Source organism: Dipodomys spectabilis, unplaced genomic scaffold (genome assembly GCF_019054845.1).
Source record: "Dipodomys spectabilis isolate Male_0828 unplaced genomic scaffold, ASM1905484v1 ptg000174l, whole genome shotgun sequence".
Taxonomy (NCBI): Eukaryota; Metazoa; Chordata; class Mammalia; order Rodentia; family Heteromyidae; genus Dipodomys; species Dipodomys spectabilis.
In genome coordinates, this window is record NW_024870851.1 from 10,246,171 (window position 1) to 10,260,680 (window position 14,510).

At 40.5% G+C, this 14,510-nt stretch overlaps 1 protein-coding gene across 3 annotated transcripts in view; it reads left to right on the forward strand.

Annotated features, from left to right (window-relative positions):
- The first annotated feature begins 11,049 nt into the window (after window positions 1-11,049).
- Window positions 11,050-14,510, forward strand: part of Grb14 (growth factor receptor bound protein 14) — a 135,160-nt gene continuing 131,699 nt past the window's right edge. Inside the window, exons 1-4 of one of the 3 annotated variants that reach the window (XM_042694211.1) lie at window positions 11,053-11,128; window positions 11,378-11,492; window positions 12,174-12,400; window positions 13,639-13,771. In XM_042694211.1, coding sequence (XP_042550145.1) covers window positions 12,210-12,400; window positions 13,639-13,771 — 324 coding nt within the window. In that variant the 5' untranslated portion in view covers window positions 11,053-11,128; window positions 11,378-11,492; window positions 12,174-12,209. Of the gene's footprint in view, window positions 11,129-11,377; window positions 11,493-12,034; window positions 12,401-13,638; window positions 13,772-14,510 lie in introns of those variants that run through there. The other 2 variants (XM_042694212.1, XM_042694210.1) reach the window with 2 other exon arrangements.

Below are 14,510 nucleotides of genomic sequence, written 5' to 3' on the forward strand. Positions count from 1 at the left end.
AGGATAATTTAGGGAACAAAGAGAGAAGGGGAAAGAAACACTATGGAAAAGAGAACACTGAAAACATTTATAAACTGACAAAAGTATTGCATCACAGATTCAGGAACACTTACAGAAATAATAAATAATAATGATAATAATAATAGTAAACTTCACTAATTACATCTCAGTAAAACTGTTAAAATCTAAGGAAAAGTAGAACTTACAAGCAATCTGGCAGGGGCAAAATCACTTTCAAAACAAATGAGAGTTAGACTAACATTAGACTTCTCAACACAAACAGTGAAGCAATGGAAAGATATGTTCAAAGTGCTGGAAGAAAGTAATGCCAGCCAATAAATCTACAGCCAACAGATATCTTTGAAAAATGAAAGCTAGCAAAAAAATGCTTCTGAGAAAATTCACGACATCTTCATAATAAAATGCTCAGTAACCAAGAATAGAAGTGAACTTTCTCAATTGCATAAAGGACATTAATGAAAAACCAAGAGCTAACATCATACCTATGGCTGAAACACTGAATATTGTCATCCTAAGATCACAAACAAGAGACAATAATATCTATTCTGGTTATTATTATTATTATTATTATTATGTAGGTTCGAACTAGTGCAATTAAGGAAATAATGAAGTGCCATCTGAGTAGAGGTAAAGAAAAAAATCTGTCTCCATTAGCAGGCTCTATCACATTACTAAAGAACAATAACAACAAAGTATTAAGAACTAATAGCCTGATGTCCTTGTGAGCTCCCCCCCTCCCCACTGCCACCCGCCTTGCCCTCAACCTCTGTAGGCTGTGGGAGGAGGATTGCAAATTCAAGGTCAGCCTAGCTTATATAGTGATATAATGATAATATGTCAGGAAAAAAGAAACCTATCCAACAAATGAAACAAAAAGGCAAAAGCAAAAACAAAATTAATAAAAAAAATATGAACTAGAAATGGATATTCTGCAAATGAAATAAAAAATCAATTCCATTGATAATGATTTCAAAAGGAAAAATGCTTAGAAATTCATTTAACAAAAGAAATACTATCGTTTATAATTTAAAAACTATAAAACTATAGGCAGACACTAAAGATATTGAGGAGGGCCTGGAGAGGGAAGCCAATGAGTTAGGTAATATATTCAGCAGAATCCTAACAGAGAACTTTCCAAATATCCAAAAGAATAGGATCATCCAGATACAAGAAGCTTTCAGAACACCAAATAGACCAGACCAGAATAGGACATGCCACTGCCACATTATAATCCATTCAGGATCAATAGAAACTTAAAAAAAAAATGAATTCTTAAAACTGCACAGGAGAGGGGCTGGGAAGGTGGCTCAGTGGTAGAGCACTTGCCTTGCATGCCTAAGGCCCTTGGTTTGATTCCTCAACACCACATAAGCAAAAAGAAAAAAGCCGGAAGTGGTACTGTGGCTCAAGTGGTAGAGTGCTAGCCTTGAGCTGAAGAGCTGAGGGACAGCGCCCAGGCCCAGAGTTCAGGCCCCACGACCGGACCCCCCCCCCCCCAAAAAAAAAAAAAACAAAACTGCACGGGAGTAGAGAACAATCACCTATAAAGGTAAACCAATGAGAATAACCACAGACTTCTCAGCAGAGACCATGAGAGCAAGGAGGGCCTGGAATGAGGTATGCCACGCCCTAAAGACAAATAACTACCAACCAAGAAGAATTTTCCCAGCTAAGCTCTCCTTCATAGCAGAGGAACAAATAAAAACCTTCCACAGCAAGGAAAAACTGAAACAATATATCGCTACTGAACTAGCATTACAAAAAATTCTCAGACATTCTATACATTGAAAACCAACAAGAACATGATATTGGGAGTGAAGTCCCCCAGACAGAGAACTGTGTATTCACAGCAGAAATAGTCAAGGCACAACCCCCCAAAAAAGATGAATAAAAAGGCAGGAACTGACAAACACCTCTCAATCCTGACTCTGAATATCAATGTACTTAACTTTCCAACTAAACAACATAGACTGACTAGTTGCATCAAAAAGCAAGATTCATCTTTTTGATGTTTTCAAGAGACAGATCTTGCCCAAAAAACCAAAAATATTCTGAAAATGAGGCTGGAATAAAATCTATCAAGCAAACAACCATAAGCAGGCAGGAATTGCAATCCTAATATCAGATGAAATAGGCTTCAAATTAAAAGTAGTCAAATTAAAAGTAGCATGTATGTAGGGCATACATGCTAATAAAGGGAAAGCTCCTACAGGAGGATATAACAATCCTAAACACCTATAAACCAAACATTGGAGCACCCACTTTCATCAAACAAACACTACTTAATCTAAAAATACAAATATACCCCAACACTGATTGTTGGTGACTTTACCATACCACTGGCGCCCCTGGATGGCCACACAACAAAATCTTAACAGAGAAATTACAGAGCATACCGACTAGCCTTAACAGACATCTACAAAATATTCCATCCAACAACACCAGAATTTACATTCTTCTTGGTGGTGCATGTATCATTTTCTAAATACACCACATTTTAGGGCACAAAGCAAGTTTATCCAAATTCAGAAACATTGAAATTATTCCATGCATTCTTTCAGACCACAATGGAATAAAATTAAAGCTCAATGCCAAAAGCCACAATAGAAAATTCTGCAGCACATGGAGACTCAGTAACATGTTCAATCACAAACTTAAGAGATCAGATTGGAAATTCAAATGTTTATAACATTTAACAAAAAGAAACATACAAAATACCAGTTCCTCTGGGACACAGCAAAGGCAGTTCTCAGAGGAAAATTTATAGCTCTGAGTGCCTACTTCAACAAATTGGAGAAAACTCAAACCAACAATTTAATGATATACCTTAAGCTCTTGAAAAAGATAAACAGGCCGGGTACCAGTGGCTCATGCCTGTAATCCTAGCTACTCTGGAGGCTGAGATCTGAGGATCACAGTTCAAAGCCAGCCCAGGAAAGACTGTGAGACTCTTATCTCCTATAAACCGCCAGAAATCCAGAAGTGGTGCTGTGGCTTATGTGGTAGAATGCGAGCCTGGAGCTGAAGAGCTCAGGGACAGTGCCCAGGCCCAGAGTTCAAGCCCCATGACTGACAAGAAAGAAAGAAAGAAAGAAAGAAAGAAAGAAAGAAAGAAAGAAAGAAAGAAAGAGAAAAGGAGAAACAAGCCAAACCCCAATCAAGTAGATGTAAACAAATAATTTAAATCAGAGTTAAATGAATTAAATATCAAAAAAACTATAGAAAAATCAACAAGACAAAAAGTTGGTTCTCGAAAAAATCAACAAAATTGACAGACCCTTAGCAAACTTCACCAAAAAAAGAAGAGAACACATCCAAATAAACAAAACTAGAGATGAAATGGAAACAGCATCATAGAAACTAGCAAGATTCAAACATCATAAGGGAATACTTTGCAGATCTTTATGCTAATGAATTCAAGAATATGGAAGAAATGGAAGAATTTCTAGCAAAAATGATATTCCCAACTAAATCAAGATTTAAACCAACTAAATAGATACATATTAAGTAATGAAATAGAAACAGCAATAAGAGAACTCCCATTCAAGAAAAGCCCAGGTCCAGATGGGTTCATAGCCAAATTCTACAAGGCCTTCAAAGGAGAACTCACTCCTATCCTCCTAACACTCTTCAATAAAATCAGAAATGAAAGCTTACTACCAAACTCATTCCTCGAAGCCACCATAACCATCATCCCAAAACTAGACAGAGCAAAGAAAGAGAACTATAGACCCATTTCTCTGATGAACATTGATGCAAAACTTCTTAATAAAATTCTGGCTAATTGACTTCAACAACTAATCAAAAAAAATTATGCACTCTGATCAAACAGTATTCATTCCAGGGATGCAAAGCTGGTTCAATATACGCAAATCAATTAATGTAATTCAATACATCAATAGAAGCAAGGACAAGAACCATGTGATTATCTCCATAGATGCAGAAAAAGCATTTGACAAGATCCAACATCCATTTATGATGAAAGCTCTGGAGAAAGTAGGAATCTATGGAACATTCCTCAATATAATGAAGGCTGTATATGACAAATCTACAGCCAGTATAAAACTCAATGGTAAAAAGTTAAAGCCATTTTCTCTAAAGTCAGGAACAAGACAAGGCTGTCTGTCCTCTCCATTCTTCTTCAATATAGTATTAGAATTACTAGCTAGAGCAATAAGGCAAGGGGCAAACATAAAAGGGATTCAAATAGGAAAAGAAGAAGTAAAACTCTTCCTCTTGGCAGATGACATGATCCTGTATCTAGAGAATCCTACAGACTCCACTTCCAAGTTATTTGAGCTGATCCAAAACTTTGGCAAAGTAGCAGCTAATAAAATCAACCCACAGGGGCTGGGAAGATGGCTCCACGGTAGAGTGCTTGCCTTTCATGAGTGAGACCCTGGGTTTCATTCCTCAGCACCACATAAACAGAAAAAGCCAGAAGTGGAGCTATGGCTCAAGTGGTAGAGTTCTAGCCATGAGTTGAAGAACTGAGGGACAGTGCCCAGGCCCAATTTTAGGTCCCATGACCAACAAAAAAAAAGAAAGAAAGAAAAGATGAAAGGAAGAAAGAAAGAAAGAAAGGAAGAAAGAAAGGAAGGAAGAAAATAAGGAAAGAAAGAAAGAAAAAATTAACCCACAAAAATCAGTAGGTTTTCTAACGAACTTTACAACTTTGGGGGGAGCTGGGGGGGAGGGAGATGGGAAGGGATGGGGAAGGGGAAACAAAGGAGGAGGTAACATTGCTTGGTAAGAAATGTACTCATTACTTTGCCCATGTAATTGTAACCCCTCTGTACGGTATTTTCACAATAAAAAAATTAAAAAATTTTAAAAAAATCAGTAGCTTTTCTTTATGTCAACAATGAAAAGAGAGAGGTTGAAACTAGGAAAGCCACTCTATTTGCAATATCCTCCAATAAATAAATAAATAAATTAAATACCTAGAAATCAACTTAACCAAAGAAGTGAAGGACCTCTACAATGAAAACTTCAAAAATCTGAAAAAGGAAATTAAAGCAGACCTCAGGAAGTGAAACAACCTTCTAAGTTCCTGGATTGGAAGGATTAACATGAAAATGGCAATATTGCAAAAGGCTATATACAAATTCAGTGCAATACCCATCAATATCCCAACTTCTTTCTTCAATGAAATAGAAGAAGCAATCCAAAAATATGGAAGAACAAAAGACCCTGAATGGCAAAAACAATTCTTAGCATGAAGAACAATGCTGGAGGAATTTCAATATATAACCTCAAACTCTATTACAAAGCCACAGTACTCAAAACTGTTGGTACTAGCACACGAACAGGCCTGAGGCCCAATGGAGTAGATTCGAAGACCCAAATATGAACCTACAACCACCTAATCTTTGAAAACGTAGCCAAAAAAAATAGAATGGAAGAAAGACAGCTTCTTCAATAAATGGTGCTGGCAGAATTGGCTAAACACATACAGAAAAATAAAGTTAGATCCCTATATATCACCCTGCACCAGAATCAACTACAAATGAATCAAAGACCTTGAGGAAAAACAGATACCTTGAAAATATTACAAAAAGAAATAGGAGAAAACTTGGGCTCCTTGGCACAGGTAGAAATTTTCTTAATAAAGATCCAAAAACACAACAAATCAAAGAAGTGGGATAAATGGTATTGCATTAAGCTTCAGAACTTCTACACAACAAAGCTAGCAAAATATATCGACACCCCACAGACTGGGAGAAGACTTTCACCACCTATACAACAGAGAAGAGTCTCATATCTAAAATATACCAACAGCTCAAGAAATTAAATCCCCCCAAAACAATCCTCCCACAAAAACAACCACCCCATTAAAAAGTGGGTTAAAGACCTTGAGATAGATCTCTCTGAAGAGGAAATATGAATGGCCAAGAGACATATGAAGAATTACTCAACATCTCTGCTATAAAAGAAATGTAAATCAAAACAACATAGAGATTCCACCGTACACCAGTCAGAATGGACATAATCAAGAAATCTAACAACAACAGATGCTGGCAGGGATGCAACCAAAGGAGAACTCTATTGCATTGTTGGTGGGAGTGAAAATTTGTTCAACAACTCTGGAAAGCAGTGTGGAGGATCCTCAAAAGACTCCACATAGAGCTCCCCTATGACCCAGCAATCCCACTTCAGGGAATTTACCCAAATGTCCAAAAACAAGACCACACTAAAGCTACCAGTACAATGAGGTTCATCACAACATTGTTTGCAATAGCCAAGATATGGAACCAACTCAAGTACTCCTAAGTAGATGAATGAATCAAGAAAATGTGGTACATAAAAACAATGGAATTCTATGCTTCCATCAAAAAGAATAACATTATTCCATTCATAAGGAAATGAAAAGACTTGGAAAAAATTATATTAAGTGAAGTAAGCCAGACCCAAAGAAAAGCAGGCCACATGATCCCCCTCATTTGTAAGAACTAGAATATGTATATGATATTCTTAACAGAGTGTCTCATTAACCCAAGTGCTTAGTGCAAAGGACTATATAAAATGAAGCATATTAACATAAACTCCAACTTAAGCAAACAAGAGGTCCTCATTAGACCCTGTATATAGATCATTCTTTTTTCTCTATTGTTGTTTTTTACCTTCTTCATTTCTCTTACTTTTTTGGCACCTTGTGTTTTGCATAATAGATAATGCAATGTGTGAAAGGGAAAAGGGATCAGAGAAACAGCAGAACCATAACAACATTGATACTCACTTGACACTATATAGGATATGAACATTAAAACTTGTGGGGGAATAAGAAGGGGTAAGTGGGAGATAAAGAGTGGTGGGGTAACAATGATTTAAAACAAATGTACTTATTGCCTTAACTATGTAACTGTAACTCTCCTGCTCAATTGAAAAAAAAGAAAAGAAAACCCAAATAAATGGAAAAATATCCCATGTTCAAAGATAGAAAGACTCAATATTTTTCAAAAGAAAATATTGTGTCACTGGAACCACAGATTTCATTCAATTCCTACCAAAATCCCAGCTGGCTCCTATGAATTAAACTGACAAGCTGATACAGAAATTAATGGGATTAAGGGATCCAGGGTAGTGCAACTGATCTTTAAAAAGAAAAATATTGGATATTCACAAATACTGTTTTCAAATTTTTACAAAGCTACAAGTGTACAATACTATGGTACAGGTGTAAGAACAGATATGTAGGCTGATTGAATACAACTTAGAATATAGGAATGGCCTTCATATTTATGAGGACTTGAGTCTTGACAAGGGTGCCATGAAAGTCAATGGGAAAGGATAGTATATTCATTACATTATGGGAGGATGACTGGCTACATACATGCAAAATAATAAAGTTTAGAGTCTACCCTCATTCCAAGTGATACATAAATATTAACTCAAAAACATATCATAGACCCAAAGGTAAGAATAAAAACTGTAAAACTCTTAAAAACTTAAAACTCTTTGTAACCTGATCTTCAGAAAAAGCGAATTGGAGCTATTTGAGAGGCTCAGATCCAGAGAATCATAGATTAAGGCCAGCCCTGACACACGTGTGAGACTCCTTCTCAATCAATCAGCTGTGTGTAGTGGTGCATGCCTGTTACAGTAACTTTATCATTGATCAGACTGAATTTCCAGGAAAGCATAAACAGAAAAAAAATCTGTGAGACTCCATTTCCAGTGATGTGCCCAGCTGTGACAGGCAGCCTGGATGGACGATAGTATAAGCCAATGCCTAGAAAGAAAACAAGATTCTCTCTAAAAACAATCATTATACAAAAGCTCCGAAGGTGTGCCTCAGTGACACATTGCTTGCCTAGCTTAAATGCGAATCCATTGCCTCAAATTTCAATATCGTCTTCTTTATCAAATCATTTCCTTATGGATGGGGCAACATCATTCTTTCTGATGGATGAGTAGAATTCCATTGTGTATCCACATTTTCTTGATCCATTCTTCTGCAGAGGGGCATCTGGGTTGATTCCATAACTTGTATGGTAAACAATGTTCTAATGAACCTGGATGTACTAGTAACTTTAGTGTGGCCTCATTTGTGGTCTATTAGATAAATGCTCAGGAGTGGAATTGCTGGGTCATAGGGAAGCTCTATGTTTAGTCTTTTGAGGAACCTCCACACTGTTTTCCAGAGTAGCCAGACCCAAAGAAACATGGAGTACATATAAATAAAATCTGCAAGTAAACACACTGTATGTTAAAAGAGAGTTGCACATGATAAATTATATAGCACGCTAGACAGTTACACAGTAGCTAGACCCAAAAAACATGGGGGTACATGGCTTCCCTCATTTGTTGCAACTAGAAAGTACCTACAGCTCTAAAAGAAACACACTGGATGGAAAAGACCAAAACAGGATTCCAGACATTTACACAGACCAAAGGAGAATATTCTTAGGAGAGGTTCACAAAGGTTGAATATCTATGGACTTACGATCATATAAAATAATGTTTATTGAAATTAATCCAAGAAATGGAAACAAAAGGTTTTGTGTTATTTTGCTGTTTCTTTTTTTTCCTTTGTAGCTGTTTTTGATTTCTGTCCATGAGACTCAATCTTTAATTAGTCACCAAAAAACCCCAGAAGAGGAGCTGTGGCTCAAGAAGTAGAGCTCTAGCCATGAGCAAAAAAAGTTCAGGCAGCATTCATGCTCTGAGTTCACCAGGATTGGCACCAAAAAATTAATTCTAAGTCATGGCTTAGAATTACTGGTGGCTCACACCTGTAATCCTAGCTACTCAGGAGGCTGAGATCTGAGGTTCAGGGTTCGAACTAAGCCTGCAGTGGAAAGTCTCTGAGACTCTTAGCTCCAATTAACCACCAGAAAACTAGAAGCAGCACTCTGGCTCAAAGTATTAGAGCTCTCGTCTTGAGCAAAAGAACTGAGAGACAGTGCCCAGGCCCTGAGTTCAAGCCCATGATTGAAAAAAAAAAAAACTCTAATAATTCTTGGCATGTTTTCTTGAAGTATAAATGGGAATACATTACATAATTAAGGCTGATCTACAAGACAAAATATTTAGATTCCCTTGTTCAATCACCTGTTGCCCCCTGGTAACAGTAACTGTAGGGACTACAATTTTTACCCATGGGGATTAGAGCAGGAGTTTAAGTCTGCAAATGGATACTTGCTGGGTTCTTACTGAACATAGAATGCCTGGAGAGAAAAGACACAATTGAGATTTCATTCTAGACAATGAGTACTTTTCCTTGAGGTTAAGAAATTAATCTGGGAAGTGTAGCAGTGTGCACTATTGGGAGGTTATATTTCTAGTGATCATATATATATATATGTATATATATATATATATATATATATATGCATGTTCATGTGTATATATATTCTTCTCTACAGCAAAAAGCTAAAGCTTTTGGGAGATTATATTTCTAGTAATCATATATATGCACATGCATGCGTATAATTTCATATATTCTTTTTTTTTTTTTTTGGGTCCGGTCGTGGGGCCTGAACTCTGGGCCTGGGCACTGTCCCTCAGGCTCTTCAGCTCAAGGCTAGCACTCTACCACTTGAGCCACAGCGCCACTTCCAGCTTTTTTCTTTTTGCTTATGTGGTGCTGAGGAATCGAACCCAGGGCCTCAGGCATGCAAGGTAAGCGCTCTACCACTGAGCCACCTTCCCAGCCCCTAATTTCATATATTCTTTTGGGAGGCTTGTGTGTATGTGTGAGAGAGAGGGAGAGTGTATATATCTGTATATATATACATATATATATATATAGAGAGAGAGAGAGAGGAGGGAGAGTTGTTGGGAGTGTAGAGGGAACAAACTTCAGTTATCTCAATTAGCTCTTCTGTTGAATGCCCAAATTCTACCTTTTTTTTTTTTTTTTTGGTCCAGTCATGGGGCCTGAACTCTGAGCCTGGGTGCTGTCCCTCAGCTCTTCAGCTCAAGGCTAGCACTCTACCACTTGAGCCACAGCGCCACTTCTGGCTTTTTTCTTTTTGCTTATGTGGTGCTGAGGAATCGAACCCAGGGCCTCAGGCATGCAAGGCAAGCGCTCTACCACTGAGCCACCTTCCCAGCCCTCCCTTTTTTTTTTTTTTTTGAGAGGAGAAATAGTTGCAAAAAAGTTCTGGATAAAATTAAGATGATAATGACTAGGGTTAATTTTTTTTTTTTTTTTTTGCTTCTTCAGCTCAAAGCTATCTGCAAACATATGCATCATTTATAGTTTGCTGGAATGATCTCCATATATCTCAATGCTTTTACATGAGCCATTTAAAACCCACACATAGAAAGAATCCAGACCAGAATTTGTAGAATTGGACTGACTGAGGAGTTTGCCTAGCACAAATCTTCAAAAAATGTTAGCTGTAAGCCAAGCGCTGAAGACTCACACCTATCATCCTAGCTACTCAGGAGGCTGAGATATGAATATGGGTCAAAGCCAGGCCCGGCAGGAAATTCCCTAAAATCATTTTCTCCAATTAACCAACAAAAATCCAGAGGCAGAGTTGTGACTCCCGGGACACAGCCCCAACACAGCCCCAGTACCCCGCCCCCGTTCCGCCCCCCCACCCCATTAGCTGTTAACACTAGTATTATTATTTTATTCCTCTGAAAAGCCATTAGTTTGGTCTGTCTTATCCACTGCATATATAAAGCATCTTGGTGATCACAACCTCCCTGTGACCCAGGCCACTTCTGCCGTTTATTTGGACCTAATTTTAACATTAGACAAATGAAGAAGTTGGATTTCTTAAAATTTTGAACTGCAAGTTTTTCTCCCTTCTTGAAGTTACCCGGGTACTCTGTAACCCAGTAACTCTTGGAAGCTAGGACACCTGGCTTTGAGCAATGCTTGGTTTGTAGCCCTTGTGGGGGACAGGGTTGCTGGTTTCATGAAGAGGTAATGTTTACCTTTCCCAGGGCAGAGGTTGTGAAGCTTAAGAAAATCGGAGGAAACAGATGCCAGGGACAGATGTTACCCAATTTGACCAAAGGACAAAGAGTGTGTGAGATACTTGGAAATGCGTGCATGGGGACAGGAACACTTGCAGGAAGAGCAGAAACCCGATCTCCCTGCATTTCAGAGTAGGGCTGCTGCATCTCAGAGGATGGGCCCAATGTAGTGAGTATTTGCAGTATCTGGGATTTTGAACTGGAAGCTTCTGGGTTGGGACCTTGACTACAATGTTACTAGTGTTATGTTGTACAAGGTACTCAATGGCTTTGGGCCTCAGTTTCCTCATGTATAAAATGAGGCAAATATCTCATGGATGAGGCAATCAGGAGGATGGACGGGGACATGGTAGGGTGGGAATTTATTAAGTGGAAACTGCTCTCATTAAAGGAATAGTAATAATCTTTCTAATTCCAGACACCTTCAGGTTTACTTGTGCTTTAGTGAGAATTCGCCAACTCTCTGTCGTTTTATATAATGATTGCACCCCTGCTCATTGCTCACCCAGACCACCCTTGACAGTCCAGTGTAGGTAAGAGTACTTGGAGAGGGGGGGAGGAATGGGGGAGCTCCAAGACCCCTTGGCTCCCCGGTAGGGTGAGGCCTGTCATGGCGGCCCAGCAAAGGCCCAAGGTGATCTAAGATCGAACAGCAGGAACGGGAGGGTGCCAGGGTCAGTCTTGTCCAGATCCCCCCTCCCGCCGCGGTCCTGAGGGCCAGGCTAGCGCGGGCACCCTCTCTTCTCGGACCTGGTCTCCCGCGGCGCTGGGCCCAGACCCGGGCTCTGCCAGGCGTGCCTGCGCCCACCTGGGGAGGTAGAGGTGCTGGGCCCAGGAGACCGCCGCTGAAGCCCCAGCAGGGACGGGAAGCGACTCCAGCGCCCCCGCCCCCCCCCACCCCCCACCCCCCTCCCGGAGCGCCCCGGGCAAGAGCTGGGCGGGCCGGGAGCCCTCCCCGCCCCCTCCGCGCCGCTCCCGCCCGCCCGCGGCCCCCTCCCACCGGCGCTCCTCCCCTCTTCCCACCCTCCTCCTCCTCCTCCTCCGCCCCCTCCCCTCCCCCGCCGCCTCGCACACCGCTGCGCCGCGCGTCCTCGCCGCCCGGGCCGGGAGCGCCGGCGGGGAGGCCACCGCACCTGCAGGGCACTTGGGCTGCCCGGGCCGGCCCCCTAGGTCCTCGCCGCCGGATCCCCTTCGAACCCCTCTCCCCTCGCCAGGTCGCCTATGACGCCCGAGACCCCACGTTGGCGACCATGACCACTTCCTTGCAAGATGGGCAGAGCGCCGCGGGCAGGGCGGCCGCCCAGGACTCGCCGCTGGCCGCCCAGGTGCGCGGAGCTGCCCAGGGGAGGGGCGACGCCCAGGACCCGGCGCCCGCGGCGTGGCTGCCCGCGCGGGCGCTCCTGCCCCCTCCGGACGGGACCCGCGGCTCCGCCGCAGACAGGTAGGTAGGCAGCCCCGGAGGGCGCGGGGGAGTGTCTGGGGTTGGCAGCCGGTGAGGTGGTGAGGAGGCGGTCCTAGGGGGTGAGCCTGGTGCCCAGAGCTGGGCCAAGTTTGTGAAAGTCTCTGAAGACGATTCCCTGTGAACTGGCTCCTATCAGAAAGGCAGGACATTGCGATCCCACAGCGCCTTATAAATAGCATCACCGTTTGATTAGATCTCCCCTGTCCTGGGTCTCTGTCTCTGTGAACTAGGAGGCCAAACTCCAGACTGACTTCTTGCTGCTGCTGCTGCTTTGATGGCCCTGTATGTTTTTTTTTAAATAAACAATTTGTTTATTTTATAGATTAAAAAAAATGGAATGAGCTCACCTCCCACATAGTCTCAACAGCGACCCTAAACAGCAAAGCATGGATTGACATTTGAGCAGTCTACTGTTCAACAGCAAAGAAAAGGCTTTAAAAGATTTCCAAGCTCCACAGCATTCAACACGGAGTGCCTATTTAGACTTGCTATGCATTAAGAAAACGGCTTCAACAATACCCAAACAACAACAAAAATATATGCTTTATAGCCATACATTTAAATGGCACTATTTTCCTTTCAGATTTTGAAAGTGCTCTGACTTCGGTGAAGTTAAAATTCTTCTGCAGTGGACTAGAGTACATTTATACTAGCAAATTCTACTAACTTACCTCTTCAGAAATACTGCCTTGCTGTTTAGTATCTATAAGAACTTGGAAAAATCAACAGACTGTGTGTGGGCAACATTGTGAATGAAATTCAAAGTGAGACGAACTACAGCTATAATTAATAAATAATAACTTTCAGAAGTGTTTAGTAAAATACCATAGGGATCTGTCCACTAAATGTAACTTAGTGGCTTTTTCAAGTTAATGGATGCGTGACGATCTCTTAACTCCTCAGGGTAATTTTTACCTTAATCATCATATGCTCCATATTGCTGCTTCAGGAAAATTCACCAGTGTGCAGGAAATGAAATATCTTAGTGGCAGTTTAAAAGGCAAAAAAGGAAAGGAATATTAGATTTATTTATATCAATTACCATATTGTATTTTGTTCTACGGAAAGTACTGAAGACCTATCCTGCTCACTTTCTATAATATTATCATTGTCACAGGATAGTACATGTTGGCTTTAACAACACTTTTTCATCCTGACAGCAATTATATTTTACATTCTGTTTTATGTAAATTACATTCTATGTTCTCTTGGTGTAGGAGAAAAAAGAAAGATCTTGATGTTCTGGAACTGCCATCTATTCCAAACCCTTTTCCTGAGTTGTGCTGTTCTCCATTTACATCAGTGTTGACAGCAGGCCTGTTTCCCAAATCAAATTCAAAGAAAAAGCAGGTATGAGTTTCTAATTTGTTTTTAATCCAAACAATTTAGGAGTTATAAATCCATACAGTATTTTAAGATTTCTCAGGCACTTAGTATTTAACAAAGATTAACATAGTGTTAAATATGACATTTCCTATAGTAGGTCTTTTGGTTTCCTTTCAGATTCTGTTTTCTCAACTGTATCAGGGCAATTTCTTATTGTATTGGTTTACAAAAGTGAGTAGATCAAAAGTCCAGTGCCTAGGAACTATTACTGTTAATCAGGTAGGTTGTAGAGTTATGTTTGATAGTAGATTGTCCATTTTAAGTTCCAATTTTAATTGGAAGGGTGTGGATCAGTAATTGAGAAGGGCAAAATGGGGTTGACTATTTCTTTAATACCTTCTTTCATCTTATACATTACAACAATATCAATCTTATTGACCAAAGACAAGTGGTACAGTAAATGGCAAAAGGTAAAGGAGTTTAGGGTCAGACTTAATCTTCTTCATTTTACTGGATTCCACACTTTGAGACCTCTAACTACAGAAGGCTTATGACTTATGATCATTAGAAGACGGAATTCATATGTGCGTGTGTGTGTGTGTGTGTGTGTGTGTGTGTGTGTGTGTGTGTGTGTGTGTGCACATGAGCACGCAGATCCTGGGGCTTGAACTTAGGGACTGGGTGCTGTCCTTTAGCTCTTTTGGTCAAAACTAGATCTCTATCACTTGAGCCACAGCTCCACTTCTGGCTTTTTGGGGCTAAT